The sequence below is a fragment of the Solea solea genome, chromosome 16, assembly GCF_958295425.1.
Source record: "Solea solea chromosome 16, fSolSol10.1, whole genome shotgun sequence".
Taxonomy (NCBI): Eukaryota; Metazoa; Chordata; class Actinopteri; order Pleuronectiformes; family Soleidae; genus Solea; species Solea solea.
In genome coordinates, this window is record NC_081149.1 from 15,444,029 (window position 1) to 15,461,843 (window position 17,815).

Here is a 17,815-nt window from a genome sequence, read left to right on the forward strand (position 1 = left end):
TTCTAGTGCAAGTGCTGTAAAAATGGTTATCAACTCCAATTTCACTATAGCTGCAGTGCAGCCATTTGAAACGTAAGCATTTATATTTAAAATGCATATATTTACTTTAAAGACTGTGGTATTTTAAACTGACTTCAAAATAATATATTGTACTGCTGTTTTACTGATGTACACCAGATGAATCTCATTGAATCCAGCCTGTCATGTTTGTGTTTTTGTGTCCCCCTACCGACTAGGAGAGGAACAATTCAGTGTCTTCTGTAAGGTGCTGAAAAAGCTTGCTGGTGAGAAAGACCATCGAGAGACAAATAAACCTACAGGAGCCCAATTCTAAAATCATCCCAGCATATACTACATTCACCACCAACCATCTGTTAATACTGTCAACTTTAATTTACACAGATATACAGTTAAACAGACAAAACAAAAGAAAATTGCATTTAGATTCTCTAGCTCCTTGTTTGAGCTCATTCATTCTGCAGAAAAGCCATGATTGATGACATCAAATAACTTGTTGCAGGAGACTGTGGTTTCTCTTTCATTTTCAGGCAGCTGGGCACAGCATGCCCAAATATAAAATCAAGTTTTTGAATTTTATTTTCATATTTCATCCACAAATGGTGTATTAATAAGGTGTCCACTTGCTGCCATTGTCTTCTTGCCATCCATAAATTTCTTTGCAGCCTGGAAAGAGAGGAGATATAAAATAATATATATAAAAAATCACTTTCAGTGACCCCATAAACACTGATTAAAAACCTCAAAGTAATCTTTTTGGGGCAACAGAACTGTACTAGTGCTGTAATGTTTCACATTAAGAGCGTAGTATGAAATAAAACATGCACCATCATTTTGATCGATTTAAAGAAAGTCCCATCATCCCAAACATCAACAGTGAAATCACTCACTTTGACCACATCATCGTGGGTGATGGCATCTATAGTCTGGAGAACACCATCAGGTGGCTGGTAAGCTGCAGTGGTCAGAGCCTGAGCACCGATCTCTTCCATCAGGGTCTCAGAGCTCTCTATTGACATCACATACTCTGCTTTCACCTGGTTTCTGCACCACACAAAAATACACAAATCTGTCAAATATGCAACAGTCTAAACCAAAATAACATGCATGTAAAAAAAAAAAAAAAGTGCACTCACTTTGCTCTGGTGATGTCAGCCTCTGACACATTTCCCTCAGCTACACCACTGACTTGGGCAATAGCAGCTTTGATCACCTGTGCAGAGGATAAAAACAAAGCAGTGAAATGCATGTTATGGCATCTAAACACATTTGAGATGCGGTTATATTTGTCTTAGACGCAGTGTATCTGACTATCACCTCTCCTGTAGAATCAGCTTGTGCAACTGTATATAGACCAAACAGGCCAGAGTCAGAGTAAGAGACATTGAAGGCTGTGGCCTGAAAGACATTAGATCCCATCTGACATTAGGGTACAAAACTCTCTGTAAAGTAAAAAAAAAAAAAAAAAGGTTCTTACATCAAAGGGCTGTGTGGTAGCTTTGGCAATGCCCTGACTCAGTTGGCTAGTGATGTTGGAGCCTCGTTTTACATGTGGACCAGCTCCCAGGATCCTTTGCAGCACAGTGAAGGCATTAGCCTCCACACTACCTGTCACACCACCCTCGCTGGCAATCAGTGCATGGACCAGAGCATCATTGTTCTGCATTCTCAGCTCACCTACACACATGCACATAGCAACACAATGACAACAATGCATTTGCGAGGCTTAAAATATGTGTATTGTGATATTCAAATGCACGTTTTTACCTCCACGGTACACAGATTTGGCCACAGGTGCTCCTGCCCCGCTACGGACACTCAAGAGCCCCTCACCCACCTGCCTCAGGACAGAGTGCTTCACACCTCAATACAAAAATCAAAGAGTACAGACATTAACATACAAGTGAAGCGGAACAAAAAGCAAAAGGGAAAAAAAAGCCACATAGTCTGAGCATTTAAACTGCCATTGGCATGATGTGTCATCGCACAGGCATGATAAGCTTGATGTGTAATGAAAGCTGCTGCAATGAAGGGACACAACCAAGCCAGATGCCTCAAGCAGACACTCACCTAATCCTACAAGAGCCATTCTGCCAGTGGTGAAGTTTTCTTCAACAAATGACTGCAGCTACATGGAAGAAATGAGGAGAAGGGAGTAAGAGCCACATACAATCTAACAAATAATGATACAGAACATCACATCCAATTTTTGCTATATAGAAAAAGGGAACACTACTAAGACACTACCTGTTTAGAGGAGACATGGCCAACCATATAGTCAGGGCAGTACAGAGAGTTGAAAAGAGTGTTTTTGTATGCTGCTTCATGTAACTTCTCTATTACACCTGTGGTACAAAACAGAGAAGAGACCTGAATGTCACAAACTGGGCATCCAAAACATAAACACAGACTCAAAGATGGCTGCTGTTACTGACTTATTTGAGGACACTGCTGAGCCAGAGCATTGTCAATCTTCACCCTGGACGTCAGGTTGTCTACTTCCCACGGACGAAACTCCTGAGCTGTGGTCACATTGACCAAAAACTCCAATAAAGTATCTCTGAACACACAGACACAAGACTGATTAGGACTGGCTGTTATTTATGTAAGATCTTAGATGTTTTTTTATTAAACGCACATAAAACACATGATAGAACACATACAGGTGATCTCTGGGACAGTCTGCAGTGTAGACCATGGTCTCTCGTGACGATGTCACACTGTAAGTAAACAAAAAGCAGTTGGTTCATCTATGGTTACACTGGTATTCACCTACTCAGTGGATTTATAGCAGGACTGTTAACACAAACATGGACAGAAGAACCCTCACTGACCTCAGGCTGCCCCCAAGTGCTTCCACACCACGACAGATCTTAAAGGCAGATACATTCTTGGTAGTCTATAACAGGGGAACATTCTTGATTAAACATCTTCATGTAAGAAATACAAACTTAAATAAATGTGATTAAAAATGCTTGAAACAATATGATTTTAAAATTACCAGGTTGGCTGCCAGTCGTAGCACATGAGAAACACCCTGGTTTTGCGCAGTCTCATAACGACTCCCAGCTTTCACAAACAGACCCACGCTGCATAAGGGCGAGTAGTTCTCAAGTGATGCTATCACCAGTCCATTTGGGAGTTTGGAGACCTGAGGCAGTAAATTTAAAAAAAAGGTACTTGTTACATTTCAAATGAAACTATCGATCTTTTTCTGAATTAAAATTTGCCGGCTCTGTATTACAAAATGCAGTATTGTCACATGTAAATAAAAGCAGCTTCTACCTGGACACTTTGAGGATGGTGTGTTGCAGCTGTGGAGGATTTCAGGCCTGCAAGGGGTTCAGTAAGAGCTTCACTCCTCCTTGCAGCTGCATAGCAACGTTTCTGTGGGAAAAGAGTTTGAAGAGCATAAGCAACTATTCCTCTGATAGTGTCTTGTTTGATGGTAAAGGACATTAAGAACAAGACAGTGATGGAACATACAACATCATGCCCAAGAATGTGGTTCATCTCCAAAACAATTCTGTGGATTCTCTGTTTACCTATAGCTAAAAATATACTGATTAATTAATGATATGATAGTAACAGTCAGTTTTGAGTCAAAAACAAGTGTCCTGTTGTGTAACCTAAAAGTATAATAGACATGTTAATTTAAAAATAATCTCTGTAATTAAGACTCTACATAAAACCAATGACTTGAAATAACAGACATATTCCAGTGAATAAATGATGATGATTTAATTGCAACTAAGTAAGTCAGATTTAATTGCAGTTGATTATTCTTCTGCAGTCTTCCAAACATCATAGCATATAAGCTGTCAGACACATGCACACATCCCGTATAAGAAAGTTCAGAAGCTACATTAAAACAAAACAACTTCATGCCAGGTGAATGCTTTATCAACTATCAATATAACTCTTAATCTCATACACGGGTTAGATTATTTTTAATCACTATAACCTTTGCAATTTTTTAGCTAACTCCGAGTAGCACAATATGACTGTGTGAACAGTCATATGAACATGTGTTGCTCTTTTGACATGAATCAATAAAATACATGTGACCTAATCAGCACTGCTATTTCAGTGTGAAATTCTCTTCACTATATTGTAACTGGTCACAATTGGGAAATATTGAAAATAATAATGGGGATATTTACCTATTGGGTTTGCTCATAAATTAAACAAAGTAAAATAATTTCAATGCATGTTTTGGTTTTTCCTTCATTGAGCCCTGATATGTTTGATCCTGCAACTGAGCAGCACCTGAACATTTGTTGTCACTAAATAACTTAAATTAGAAAATGTGTTATATAAATAAAGCACAACAGCTGTGAGCAACATACAGTATCATACAGTCGAAATCAGTAGGTTGAGAGTACTGCTATACATACAGCTACAGTGTACGACCTGAGATGACCCCTGCCATTTACTACACTTAAAACCATGACCGCATTTTATGTGTCCTGTGAACTAAGACAGTGTATGTATTTACTGTGACAAGACAACATCTCAGGCCACCCCCACACTATTTATGGTACTTTTTGAGGCGTTATTGGTTTAAAGGAGCACACACCGGTGCGTATGTGACCTTCAGTGGATACAAACACAAAGATACGACAAACGGCTAAGCTGCAACGTAACATCACGGGACTTCACTGCACATGCGATATTCACACCGTGAGACTTTCAGTGAATGTGTGCGTAGAAAGTGTTACTTAATTAGACTGTAAAGCAGTATACGCTTCCGTCAACTAGCCACCTAGCTAACTAGCAACAGTAGTAACTGCGGCTAAATGCGGGTTTATTTATCCAAGTTGTCCGACAATAAGAAACGGGATGTTTCGGTCCTATTAGTGTCGAAGCACACACCAATATATAAAAACAGGACTCACGGGAAGACTGTTGAGAGAGCGGATTCCTCTCATGACTCCAGACTCTCTCCTTCAGCCGGTGACAGATATGGTGGCGCTGTGACTTCTTACCCACAATCCCCTGCTGTGAACAGGGGATTGTGAGCTGTTGTTGTACATTAAAGTTTAAGGGGCATCAGTTATAATTATTTTGAAGACCATTGTTTAGGGGAGTCAACAGTAAAAGATACATATGCACTGTTTTGTAACAATTTTATTTTAACTGTCACATTTGTCATTTTTAAATGGCAATGCAGCCATATCTAAGCCATACATTAGTGAACAAATGGAGTGAAACGAAACAATATTTTTTTCCCACATCTGGAATTAGATAACATAGTAACCCTTATTCAAAAGTTTAATACAACAAATGCACTGTTTCGTAACAGTTTTGCAGATGGTGAATTCATGTATCTGTATGACTGTTTAAAATGTGTGTGCATGATCGTATGTAGAAAAATGCCATAAATATAATTTCCTTAACAGAGGGAACAATAAAATTCCTACTTAATCTTCAAAAAATTCTCATCTGTTCACAAGAACAAAACACACACACACACACGCAATTAAATAAGTGAACATCTTTATTAGGACCTAGCTCCATTTATATTCGCTGAAATGCATGACGCACACTACATTACAAAAATATACAACAGGTTACAGCTAGTAAAGACTCATTCAAAACGTATGAAGTTAAATTACAAAAAACACTGCTCACATAAAAGCTCACACAAACACATCATTTACGCAAATCGATTCTTTGGCCCTCAGAGCGTCTTTTAATAGAGCAAAATGTTTACTTTTCTTTTTTTTTGCTTTTAAAAAAAAAGGTCTTTTTCACAGCTTGTCGCACCTCAATAAATACATCAATAATGCTGATACAAAAATACACTATATTGGCTGAGATAATCTTCACAGATTTGAGGTGATTGGACATAAAGACAACATTCTATTCATGTTCATGTCATACAGAAAATGAGCTCAGGTTGCTGACTGAGCTGTCCATCACAGTAACTTGGAGATCATGTGTGTAAACAACAGTATCTTTTATCCATGCCAAAGGAGAGACCCAGGTCAGTGAGATTCACTCCACCAGCTCTCCCAGATTTAACACATAAATCAACTACTTTGCCATCAGTAACAGCTCAAAGGGCGCTGTGGCAAATCCAGGCATCACTTCTCAGTTTGCTGGTCTCTGCAGCTCTGAGCTTTTTAGTGCTATGATCCCTGAAGAGGGTGCCAATAGAAACCACAAGAGAGTCCTCCATGTCCTGCTTCAGTTTTCATTTGGTGTCCCAGGACAGCTGTTTATGTGAATGTCCTTCCTCAGCTGGAGAGAGACACAGCTGAGCCAGCTGCGACTGGTGGGCATCTCCCCAACAATCTCCCACGCGTCTGTCTCATCACAGAACCTCTCAATTGTGTCGTGATATCTGCATGTACAATTGTCAGTAACATTAGCATTGTAATTCATGTAATTCTGGGAAAACTATTAGAAAGTTATGTTTTTTCTGTATAGCCCCTCACCTGTCCCAGCCTTCTTCTCCTCCCAGGACATAAATCTTTCCATCCACCACAGAGGCACCGGGCCGGTACCTTCGTTCTTTCATAGGGGCACACATGGTCCACTGGTTGGTCTTGGGATTGTAACACTCCACCTTATCCGTGTTCTCTGTTGAGGCATGCCATCCACCTGAAAGAAGGAATGAGAGATTAAACAACAGAACCGCACCATTTCTTGATCAGTATAAATCAGCTGTAAATCTAGAAAAGGTAGAGGTGAGTGCTGAAACATGATACCTATAACATAGATCTTTCCTTTGAGTGTACACGCTGCTGAACCAGAGCGTGCAATCTGCATCGGGGTGATCTCTGTCCATACTGCTGTTTTTGGATTGTACACCTGGGCAAGGTCTGTACCATCACCATCCTCTAGAACTGCACCACCTACCAAGATATAATAAGAAGCAGTGACACATTTAAAGCACTCATCTAAAGCACATCTAATCTCCTACAGTGGACATTAACCTACATCCTCTAAAAAAAAAAAAAACCTCATCCAAATCCTTCATTAAGAAGGAATAATCTTTATATTCTTTATTTTATACCAGTAACATAAAGCAGTCCATCTAGGGCTACCACAGCAGGACTTGTGACGGCCATTTTGACAGACTCTGTGAACTGCCAGGAGTTGGTGTGAGGGTGGTAGCACTCCACAGAGTCCAGACGAGACCGACCCTCCCACCCTCCTACTGCATAAACAAAGCCATCCAGCATCACCAGGCCTGAGAAGAGAGAGGGAGAGGAGGGAAATAAATAGTCACTAATGGTAAAGACATTTTACGTAAACACATAAGACATCAAAATCTACATTTTAATTAGATTTAATTTGCTTCGGGTTTTTTCCCTGTAATTAAATGCCACCACCTTTCAGGTAATAAATGAAAGTTCATCAGCTGTGCTGATATTTGTTAACAATATGACAAAACATAAAACCATCCAATAAGACCCGATTGTGGGAAAAATAATAATAATAATAATAATAATAATAAGAGCAGGCAGCCTAACCTAACTCAGATCGAGCTACATTCATCGGGGCCATCTCCATCCAGGAGTCGAAGCAAGGGTCATAGCGCCACATCTCCCTGCTGGCTGAGCCATCAGGAAACTCCCCTCCAGCCAAATACAGAGTTGAGTCTACAGAGGCAGGAGGAGAAGAGGAAGGAGTGAATGGAAAGAAACATCTCACCCATTTGAAGGGAGTTGGTAATGTTTTAGTTGAAAGTGTTTCCTCACCTGACACGACCAGCCCATGTTTGCTCACAGCAAAAGGCAGGCTCGCCAGATTCTTCCAATGATTTGTCACAGGATCGAAGCTCTCGGCACTACGCAGCACCACCTTGTCGTCCTCCCCTCCAACTGTCACTATCACTTCAGCTGTCCCTGTTGCCATGGCAACAGGAGGAGAGGAACAGAGAGGAGTGAGGTGAGGCATGCCCCTGTAGGATACAATGCAACGTAATGACGTGTACAACCTGAAACTAGCAATATTCTGGCAACTAGTTTCTCCAATAATCAATCTACTACTTTGGTTCTTAAAAATTCTAATTTTTTTTTTCGATCGTGCTGGTGTTAGGTGTGTTTACCTGTGGACCTGCGGGGTCTCGATCTGGGGCAGTAGAGTTCCCCTCGGCGATCCTTCAGCAGCAAGTAATCCTTGGCCTCGGAGATAAGCCTCTGGCAGCCCTGGTTTTCTTTCACCACATCCAGAGACTCAATCACATCATGGAGGTAGTAGGGGCTGATGAGCGGCAGGCGGATATGCTCGAGGACCTTTGAGGAACAAATGAAAGTAGAGAAATCTGATAAATTTAACTTCAACTTAGTCAATAATACCGTTTCTCTAATATTTAACCCATAATCATGGTTCCTAAACCCCTTTCTTCAGGTAAAAAACATTGTATATGGGTATCTAGTAAAATGATTTGCCGATCCAGGTGCAAATCTTCACAGTGTAAAGTGTTGAAATGATGCATTAAAAAAAATATCGATGTATATGCCACCTCTCTGGTCAAACACCACATTTTTGAAGTCCTCTGTGTCAGATTTCAGTCACCTGGGCAGAGTGGGGTTTATTTACCTTTAAATAGCTGTTGAATTGAGGACTAGTACATGGTTACAGCTTAAAAATGTAATCTTAATCTGTTTACTTTTTGACATCCACTGGCAAATACACAACTTAGTAATAACCAGTTCCAAAATAGATCATGACCCTCAGGAGGTCAAGTACCAGAGATTCTTGACCAGTCAGTTAAAACTGAAGAGGCTTCATGGAAAAGAGGGGACAATGCTTCAAGAAACTTTAAAAGTCCAGTCGCCTACAGCTCCATAAAACTTTTATTTTTAGTTACTAGTCACTTCACAGTTCAGGAGGATGAATGAAATGAACTACAAAACGTTCTGAATAGTTACACATGTATGGACATAGTTAACATCATCACTAGCATGCAAACAAAAAAGTATTTCAAAAAAGTTGAGAAATGAGTCTGACCTTTTCAAAGCTCTGTTTTCGAGAGGGGCACTTATTCAACCACAACATGGCGGCCTCAAACACCAGCTCTTCTTTGGGCACATTGAGGTGGTCACTGCCAATGATATCTGTCAGTTTGTCCACACACAGAGACAGGAACTCCTCCTGGGGGACAAAATAGAAAAAAAAGAATAGGGTTATTTAATTAAATCTCAGTGATGACTTCATGAACACATACACACAAACAGACCAGTAATTGAAGTTAACCAGTTATAGGTCTTTGTATGCTGACAAACTCCTTTCTCTCATAAATCCCAGAGCAGTGCATGACACTAGTCAATTACTGGTGACTAGTTTCTCCATGGCGTTGGTGAAATTCAGCCAGACAAAAAAAAAAACAGAGTAATATGTATGTGGTTAATGCTAAAAAATGAAAAGCCTAAGCTGATGAAGACATCTGATTGTTTTTGGTTTTTCCACAGATTCACCTGGTTGCAGTCTGCAGAATAATTTGTGTTCTGCAGTACGATTAGAACCACTCTCCTCCCAGTTGCCCGTACACATAGCAGTGGTCTGCTACAGTCTGTAGCATGCCATAACTGACCAAACAGAATGGAGTATGTAACCAACTTGTGTAAAAAAATAAAAATAAACAGACATTCCAGTGTGGCTACTTAAATATATAAACTAGTTATTATTCGACTCAACAGAAGTCTCTTTATTTTAAACTTTATCACACTATAAAACATAATGAAACACACGACACTGCCACAAACATGTCAACCTGCAGGAGTCAGCTCTGACAGACTAAAATGACAATATACGGCTCTGTCGGCCTCTTACCTGCTGATAAACACTGCTGAAGTGCTCAAGGATGTAGTCCATGCTGTGTTTCTCCAGCACCTTACAAGAGTGGGCCTCGGCGAAGCAGTGAATTCCCACACAGTTTATCTCATCCATCTGACGCTCCATGAAACAACAGCAGGCCTCTCTGACAGCCATCACGTCCAGCAGGTTGGCTGCTGCCAACAAAGCCTAGGACAAATCGATTGTGTTCAGCACAAACGTCATTCAGGGAAAAAGAGGAAGACGTGGGACTGGCTGGGGATGAGAGTTTTCTTTACCTGCACATTGGCTTTTGAGATGTAGACTTCTGACGTGTAGGCATAGCTCACCAGCATGCCAATCATCTGAGGTTCAACTCCATTGATGGCAACTCGCTCCTGTTTGGACTCTATCAGGTCAGTGGAAAACATTGCCTGTGGAGACACATTTTTCCATTCACAGCTGTTAAATAAGAGGATCTCACTAGTCAAAATTATATTTTGCTTTTTATTTTTAAAATACAATACTACAACACATCTACAACTTCCTTCCGACTATCTAAAACTTAATTCACGATATCTGAAAAGGACATTATAGATATCTTCAATTCAGGATAATTAAAGATATCTTGAACTTGAATTGTGACTAGACATAATGACAGTGTAGATATCTGCAACTGAAATTAGAGATATCTACAATCCAGATATGGATAACTGAATTGTAAATATCCAAAATAACAAACCCCATACACGGGAATGACAAAAGGGACGTCATTCTAGTCATTCTACATGTGTAACTGTAGTTTGACTAGTAAGAATGACGTTGAGTGAATATCCTGCCTACCGATTAAACGTTAAAACCGCCATATTGGTCCGCATAGGGCAGAGTTCTCAAACTTGCAGCCTCCCATATGATTTCAAGTGGCCTGCCAAGTAAAAATGGACTATTTCTGTATGTGTATTTAACTTTACTGATTCACTTTAAATTGAAATTCTGGGAAATATTGCAGCATATATCATTATTGCAATATCACGATGGAATGTTGTGATTATATCGTCCATCTCTACTAAATGTTAGACTGTTTATTACTTGATCCTGACCAGACTGGATATTTAGTGGCCTCAGGGTCATTTGAGTTTGACCATAGGGTCAGCGTTGACCAATGCAGAAACGGGCAAATGACACAGATTAGGTCCTTCTGGGTTTTTTGGATGGTAGCTGAGTTTTACCAGTATAGGACCGATATCGATACTGAATATCGCATCGGCTCCTGCCAAGTATCGTCCCCTCCCTAGCCAGTCGGTGGCGCTAATAGTGAGGAACGTAAAACTGCGTTTACCTGAAAGTAAGAGCTGAAAGAGGCCAACACGATGCGGTGACACGGGAACTCGTGTCCTCCGCAGCACAGCGTCACGTCACAGAAGGCGTTGTTGAGCCGCAGGCTGTTGAGGCCCTGCAGGACAGTGTTGGGGTGTCTGGCCTCCACAAACAGGTAGTCCTCGCTGCTCAGGGAGGCTGGAGGGGCGGTGGCAGCGGCGCCAGCGTCCTCTTGAACCCGAAATGTGACGTTAATGTCGGAGAGAGACGGTAAACCGGCGTTAACGGCAATAATTTCAGCCATGTCTCCCTCGTCATATGAACCTGTGAGTCAAAACAGAGGCAGTTGATACACTTTGGCGCTCCTTTTTCAAATCAAAGTACTTTAGTAACCTGACATTTCACTTTCGGCAAACTATCTCTTCCAAACTCAAACTTAGTAGTTAGAAATGACAATAACAAAAGTCTTAAAACAGACAAAGAGGCAAACGCACAGAGAGAGACAGTCAGAGATTGTCTCTGAGCACACTAATGAGGCTTAGTACAGATTAAGTGGCTCAAACGAACCGTTCTACACCGAGTCAGACACGTGAGTTGTTTCAGAAGAACAAACACAGTGGCCTGAAACACTCAGTAGCTTCAACGCGGACACAAACACTACCTGTTTACCTGTTTGACATGATCGTGACTTCCACACAGCGAACACACTCTCCCACGATTAAAAGCAGCAACAGCAGCCACAGGAAGCCCCGCCTACCGTCGCAGCACAACAGGGTTGCCAGGTTTGCCACCTAACGGCAACAAAAGCAGCTCAATACAAGCGCCTTAGTGTCACATTTAGCATAGTTTATTAACAGAAATAAAATATACTGCACACAACAATATTTTATTAAACGTATGATCACGCTGAAGTAAAAATCATCTGGTTTATGTAGCCTTAGAATTTCTCCTTTGATGTGTATTCTTTTTAGCTATACAAAAGCCACATTCTTGCTCGATCGTGTTTCTACAGAAGCCCAAATGGACAAACCAGCCTGAACACACATTTTAAGATTTTGAAGTGGAAGCTTCCAAATGTAGGTAAACAAAGAAGAAATACAACGTTCACCATACTTCCCTGACGGACTTTGGAAAGAGGGATGAGTTGTCCCTCTGCTACAGTCTGAAATTTCACAAATTAGTACTCAGTGGGCCTTTATTAATGTCCAAGACTTTATTGAAAGCAGTTTAACATGAACTGGTCTTTAATCTGGTGTTTAATCATAAATAAAATACAGCTTGGTGAATGTGGTGACTGACTCACTGATGCACAATCTAAGCATATGCATTTCTTCTTCTTCTTCTGGCTTCTTCCTTTAGGGCAGGGGTCTCAAATTCAATGAAAGGACAAAAGTAATTTTGTTTAGGGGAAGGAGATTAAAATCTTAGAAGATTAAAATTACATCAAGGTATTCCATTGTGATATTGCAGTAATGATATTGGCATGGCGATATTTCACATAATTTCAAAATAAGTGTGAAAAAAGGGTTTGTTTGATATGGAAGAATACATAGTTCATCATAAAAATATATATTTGTGAGGCAATATTATTCTATAAATAACAAAAACACACAAATAATGCAAGTTTGAGACCTCTGCTTTAGGAGTTGCGATAGTGGATCGTCTGCCTCCATTTTGCCTTTTCTGGACAAAAGTGTTTCAGTAAAGTGTAAATAATCTATAATGGACAGCATACAGTATAGATCAGTGTGCCCTGCTCCATCACACCTGAATCAGATACCATGCTTCTGCCGAGCTTGTTGACATCATCTTAATCAGGTGTGTTGGAGCAGCAGGGCAACATCTAAAACATGCAGGGCAGTGTTCCCTGAGGACCAGGGTTGGGAAACACTGTTATAGAGGGCTGGATTCAATGCTTTTTTTATATTATTGTTAACATCACTGTCTTGGTTATTGTCATGTATGAAAAACACGTTTACTCAAATTGCAAACAAAAAAAAATCAACATGCAATTATGTCAAAAGTAGAACCGACGCAAAACTGCGGACCTGGCAACCTGAAGTTTGGCATGAGATAATTCACCCCTCACACCTCCTGCTTTGCCTTGGGTCGGAAAATGCAGCCACAACACAACAAGCAGACATGGTAAAACAACTTTCTCCTTGACTGGTAAATTCTCCACTTAATTCACCCGTTAGTTCATGTAAACATGGTAAATTTCATGTTTTGAGTTCTTCTGATCATTATATCTTAATCTCAACTACTTTGTGGCAAACAACTTTGTGTCCCCGCATGGAAAGTGAGTCCCTAGGTGAACACTAAGTATTAACAGTTAGATTAAAGTGGATTTATAATAAATAATAAAACTCTGTTATCTCGATAATGGACACTTTAGTGATATTGCTGATTCAAAATCAAGCAGCCTGCCAAACGTAAGATTCTTTTATTTTAGATACTTTTTATTCCATACTTTTTCATCCAGGCATACAGACAGTGGCCTATCACTGACTCTCCTGTCATGTTGCGTAGGCCATGGACATTACAAACAAAGCAGTGCACAATCCTCTATTAACAACTTTATATGCTTTTGGTGCAATGATTTGCTGAATGATTTTATACAGAAATCAAAAATCTCTCTTTACAAAACATACAGATGAAAATGTTAAGTTAAATGTAGGAATATAAATCTCTGTTCATGCTTTTTTGGATCACAAGCAGCTGTCCTTCATGAGTCCAGGAGCTTCCAGCGTGTTCTTTCTGCGAGCAGCAGCTTCCAGGATCTTCTTCCTGGGGCCAAGCTGGATGCGAATGCTTTTCAGGTCTTCATCAGAGCAAAGCATGAGCGCCTCCAGGTCCAGGTGCTCTCTGTGAAATGCGAGGGCAAACTCTGGGCAGGAAACAGCAGACAGGAAAACATCCAGAGGAGAAGTTTCATCGTTTTCATCATCATCCAGACCCAGATCTTCCTGATCCCAAGGCAGATTAGTGTCCCCATTCTCCTCGTAGCCATCAGCAATCTCCTCTGCATCAAACATGTTCTGAACGAGGTAGCCAAGGTTCTCATCGTTCCCCCTGGGCACATCATCTGACTCCAACTCCATCTTCTTCATGAAAATCAGACCTCCAAGACCAGGACGGTTGAAGATAGACTGTTTGACTTCACCTGATTCTTCACCATCGTCACATTCCCCCATTCCTTCCTCATCAAACATGTTTTCATCATGCTCACTGAAGACATCCAGAAACTCTGGCTTCTCCAATGTTCTGTTCTCCGGCTTGAGAAAAATAACATTCCCATTCCCTTCTGGTCTCTGCAGTGTGCCTTTGTCTTTCCTTCCAAGCTTCTTTTGGAGAGTGCCTATCACCCCGCTTTTAACTGAGCCAGATTTAACCTTAAGCTCGGAGAACTGTTCACTGATGCCAGACATGGTACCACCATTTGAGAAGGATGACGCCATGCTGGCCTCTGACACAGTCCCAGTGTTGCCTGCTCCATGGTGCATTTTCTCCATCTTGCTCTGGTGTTTCTTCTTCACCTTCTCACAGAGTTTAACTTGTTTCTCTGCTTCCTTGACAGCCTCCTTCTTCAGAGTGGCGACCTTCTTGGGATTCTGGTTGGTCTGCTGTGACGCGGCAGTGTCTAAGAAGCGCACGCAGTCCATGCGGTCGCGAGAGGCAGCCACGTCCATTGCTGTGTGGAATTCATTGTCCAGGGCAAAGACGTTGGCACCAAAGTTGACCAGAAAACTCAGGATGTGCATGTGGCCGTTCGCTGCAGCATGGTGCAACGGCGTGTTTCCCCAGATGTCGCTCTTGTTGGGGTCTCCTCTGTTAAGCAAAAGCAAAAAGATTCATTGAAAGTAACAGAATGCAACTTTATCATTGTTTAACTACTTTCTGTCACATATAGTCAGTTAAACAGGTTTGTGAGAGATGTCATTTGTCATTAATCACCAGCTTGAGATATGTACTTGTACTCTTTACGGACATTTACTCCCCAAACCTGGCTGTTCATGACAACAACAGTGTTTTTATTTGTATTTTTCAAACCAAACATTTGGTCTAAGTTAACTGTCAATTCGAGCAACAGAATCTATTTTAATCATCAGTATAAAAGACAAATACAAAACATTTACCAATTACACATATTCAAGGTCCGGGGGTGATAAGTATATCCAAATGGACAGCCAGGTTTGGGGAGTAACTGTAAAATACCTATTATGATATGTTAGGCTTAAATAAGAAGCAGTAATTCTTAAAATTGAAATCATGCACAATAAATATTAACAGTATGAGTACATATCTCACACACATTTGTTTTTGTAACAAGCTGGTAAATAATGACAACATTTTAAGGTCGTTTTCAGGCACTTTGCCTGATGAAGATACAATGTTTTGGCCCAATATTCAATTGCTTCAAATTCAAAAAAATTGGCCCTCAGCCACATTTACTTGATCCCTGCATTAAGTGATATGTATGTGCTTATTTTGCTGTTTCTTTTTCCTATGATATAAATCCTCTCCACGGCTCTTGGAAAATCAATGAAAAGTGTCCAACCATTATTTAATTTTGGCCAAAATACAAAATAATACAAAAACTGTTTGACGATAATTAGTAAACTATTAAGATTTAAAGTCCTCCTCTGCTGTGTCTCATTGTCACAGCTATAAAAACCTTGCCATAAATCCCAAAGGTAATGTAAGCGGAAATGCCTCACCTCATAATGTTAGGCCTCACTCGTACTGTATTTTCCCCAGACAATCTCATGCAGTGTTTTAGTCTTTTGTTGACTGAGGTTGGGGGTGGGGGTAGAGATAAAGGGCTTTTTTGTTTCATGAGAGACGGTTGATTAAACATTTGGCTCATGGAAGACACTAGTTTAGAAGGGCAAATAAAGTTCCATCTCATTAGGGTGTACATAAATATGTGCTTTCTTTCAAAACGTATGAGGAAAAAAAAAACATACAAAACATTGTTTCCCGGCCATTACATAAAATTCACTGTGGCCTCAATAGAAATATGATTTAGAGAATTTACCTGAAATATCAGATTAAAAATTGGATCACAATGTCAACATGTGTATGCCTGAGTGTCACATTATCTAACATACTTACATGAGAAGCAGTTCAATGAAATACAGCACCTTAACAATAAACTTGTTATAAACGCCTGGGGAGGGGATAGAGAGGAATGTATCTCTTACCCTCTGCTGCAAATGAGCTGGAGAGCATCAACATGTCCATGGAAAGCAGCCAGTAAAGTGGGAGTCATGCCATCTTCATCCGCAATGTTCAGGTCCCTCCTTGTGGCCTCCTTCAGCAGGTCCAAGTAGCCATCGACTGCCGCTTTGTGGTACCGAGACATCTCGAACAAGAGCCTTCTCCGGGCAGACGCACAGACTGACACAACAGCAGACCCGAGCAAACAAAGTGCTCACTGGGCGTCAACATATATCAGCAGCTCAGAGCCATAAAACAAAAGCAAAGTCCAGCGCAGAGCTGTCAGCCACAGCATTTTCCTTTAAAACACCATCACTGCGTCATCACTTACTTTCAGAGCCTCTAATAATGCAAAGAGACATTCACAAAACCACATTTACTCATGAGCAAATTATGAGGGAACATATGCATCCTTTACTATTTTACAGCTATAAACACGACTTGTAACAAACACATGTACATAAGAAACAGCCTAAAAATGACTATTATGATGATTTAAATTGCCCAAAAAGTAAAATCGAAATCATGTAATACAATTAAAATGTGCTTATATGGTATGTTAACATTATATATGAGTATTTAGAATAATTCACTGATATCTCTTGTACATTTTTGTACAATTATAAGTACAATTTTTAATCAGGGACTCATTATGGAGTATTTTTTGCATTGTGGTAACTCTGAACTCGTAATTAGATCTTTAAATTAAGCAATACAAAACATAAAAAGATCATAGATAAGGCACTTACAAAGTGTTTTAAAATGATATGGCCTTCAAACACACATTTAAAAGACGTTTTAAACACAGACCAATGACTTTGGGAACCAGTAGCTTGATTTTGATGAAAGAAGGAAAAAAAATAAAAGATTAATTTATATTTTTAATGTGTTTACCTTTATTTAACTACGAAGTTCCAATTGAGATTAGAAATGTATTTTAAAAGTGGTCTGGCCAAGGTAGCAGCCATACAAAATCAAAACTATATAAAACAAATTTACTAGACCACCACCCAATGTAAGGTTTATGCCACAGCTGCCCTAAATTGACATCATTGGTAATTATCTTTCTTTCTTTCTTTCTTTAACCAAAAAAAACATAGTAAAACACATTATTATTTATTTATTAAGAGGTCAAATTATAGTAATTTAATTTGTGACTTTTCAGAGAAGAAGCCCAGTGAGCCAGCTCAAATTTGGGTATAAAAAGGTGAATTCAGTTTGTTATTTGCCAAATAAATAATACAATTTTTAGTTGTAAAGTTTAGTTGTTTTCTCGTTTTTATGACAGGTGGACTAATAAAAGTGTTTCATTTATGTACATGATACACAAATGAACAATAAAACATAAAGACAGCTTCACTGCATTCATTCATTTCTTTCCAGGTTGTGTTAAGACCTTGTGAAAGAAATTGTGCTGTATGTGGAAAAGTAACTACTTTGGCCTCCGGTCCAGTAGGTGGCAGCAATCCGGTTTGGTTTCCAAAACTGA

The 17,815-nt window shown here is 40.0% G+C and overlaps 3 protein-coding genes across 3 annotated transcripts; all 3 read right to left on the bottom strand.

Annotated features, from left to right (window-relative positions):
• Positions 1 to 374: 374 nt before the first annotated feature.
• LOC131475093 (cytochrome b-c1 complex subunit 2, mitochondrial) lies at positions 375 to 5,043 on the bottom strand. Its single transcript, XM_058652957.1, has 14 exons — positions 4,917 to 5,043; positions 3,304 to 3,405; positions 3,020 to 3,169; positions 2,853 to 2,917; positions 2,682 to 2,738; positions 2,454 to 2,578; positions 2,266 to 2,363; positions 2,089 to 2,146; positions 1,786 to 1,881; positions 1,496 to 1,695; positions 1,336 to 1,416; positions 1,155 to 1,231; positions 909 to 1,062; positions 375 to 684 (listed from the first exon to the last, which is right to left on the bottom strand). The coding sequence occupies exons 1-14, from the start codon at positions 4,947 to 4,949 to the stop codon at positions 601 to 603; spliced, it is 1,380 nt and encodes a 459-aa protein (XP_058508940.1). The 5' UTR covers positions 4,950 to 5,043; the 3' UTR covers positions 375 to 600.
• Positions 5,044 to 5,500: 457 nt separating this feature from the next.
• Positions 5,501 to 11,929, bottom strand: si:ch211-256e16.3 (kelch-like protein 20). Its single transcript, XM_058652956.1, has 12 exons — positions 11,776 to 11,929; positions 11,129 to 11,430; positions 10,089 to 10,223; positions 9,808 to 9,999; positions 8,986 to 9,129; positions 8,081 to 8,267; positions 7,731 to 7,877; positions 7,503 to 7,631; positions 7,043 to 7,219; positions 6,735 to 6,881; positions 6,462 to 6,627; positions 5,501 to 6,367 (listed from the first exon to the last, which is right to left on the bottom strand). The coding sequence occupies exons 2-12, from the start codon at positions 11,408 to 11,410 to the stop codon at positions 6,211 to 6,213; spliced, it is 1,863 nt and encodes a 620-aa protein (XP_058508939.1). The 5' UTR covers positions 11,411 to 11,430; positions 11,776 to 11,929; the 3' UTR covers positions 5,501 to 6,210.
• Positions 11,930 to 13,533: 1,604 nt separating this feature from the next.
• anks4b (ankyrin repeat and sterile alpha motif domain containing 4B) lies at positions 13,534 to 16,848 on the bottom strand. The gene is made up of 2 exons (XM_058652961.1): positions 16,311 to 16,848; positions 13,534 to 14,934 (listed from the first exon to the last, which is right to left on the bottom strand). The coding sequence occupies exons 1-2, from the start codon at positions 16,469 to 16,471 to the stop codon at positions 13,815 to 13,817; spliced, it is 1,281 nt and encodes a 426-aa protein (XP_058508944.1). The 5' UTR covers positions 16,472 to 16,848; the 3' UTR covers positions 13,534 to 13,814.
• Positions 16,849 to 17,815: the final 967 nt, after the last annotated feature.

Bases quoted from the DNA above. Each gene is read 5' to 3' on its own strand.
- LOC131475093 (XM_058652957.1), bottom strand. From the start codon at position 4,949: ATGAGAGGAATCCGCTCTCTCAACAGTCTTCCC. The intron at 3,170-3,303 runs GTAGAAGCTGCT...TTACTGCCTCAG, and splicing joins ACCATCCTCAAAGTGTCCAG to GTCTCCAAACTCCCAAATGG. The intron at 2,739-2,852 runs GTCAGTGAGGGT...GTTTACTTACAG, and splicing joins GCACTTGGGGGCAGCCTGAG to TGTGACATCGTCACGAGAGA.
- si:ch211-256e16.3 (XM_058652956.1), bottom strand. From the start codon at position 11,410: ATGGCTGAAATTATTGCCGTTAACGCCGGTTTACCGTCTCTCTCCGAC. The intron at 9,130-9,807 runs GTAAGAGGCCGA...TTTGTCCCCCAG, and splicing joins TCAGCAGTGTTTATCAGCAG to GAGGAGTTCCTGTCTCTGTG. The intron at 6,882-7,042 runs GTATAAAATAAA...ATATCTTGGTAG, and splicing joins TGGACTGCTTTATGTTACTG to GTGGTGCAGTTCTAGAGGAT.
- anks4b (XM_058652961.1), bottom strand. From the start codon at position 16,471: ATGTCTCGGTACCACAAAGCGGCAGTCGATGGCTACTTGGACCTGCTG. The intron at 14,935-16,310 runs GTAAGAGATACA...TTTGCTTAACAG, and splicing joins CAGCTCATTTGCAGCAGAGG to AGGAGACCCCAACAAGAGCG.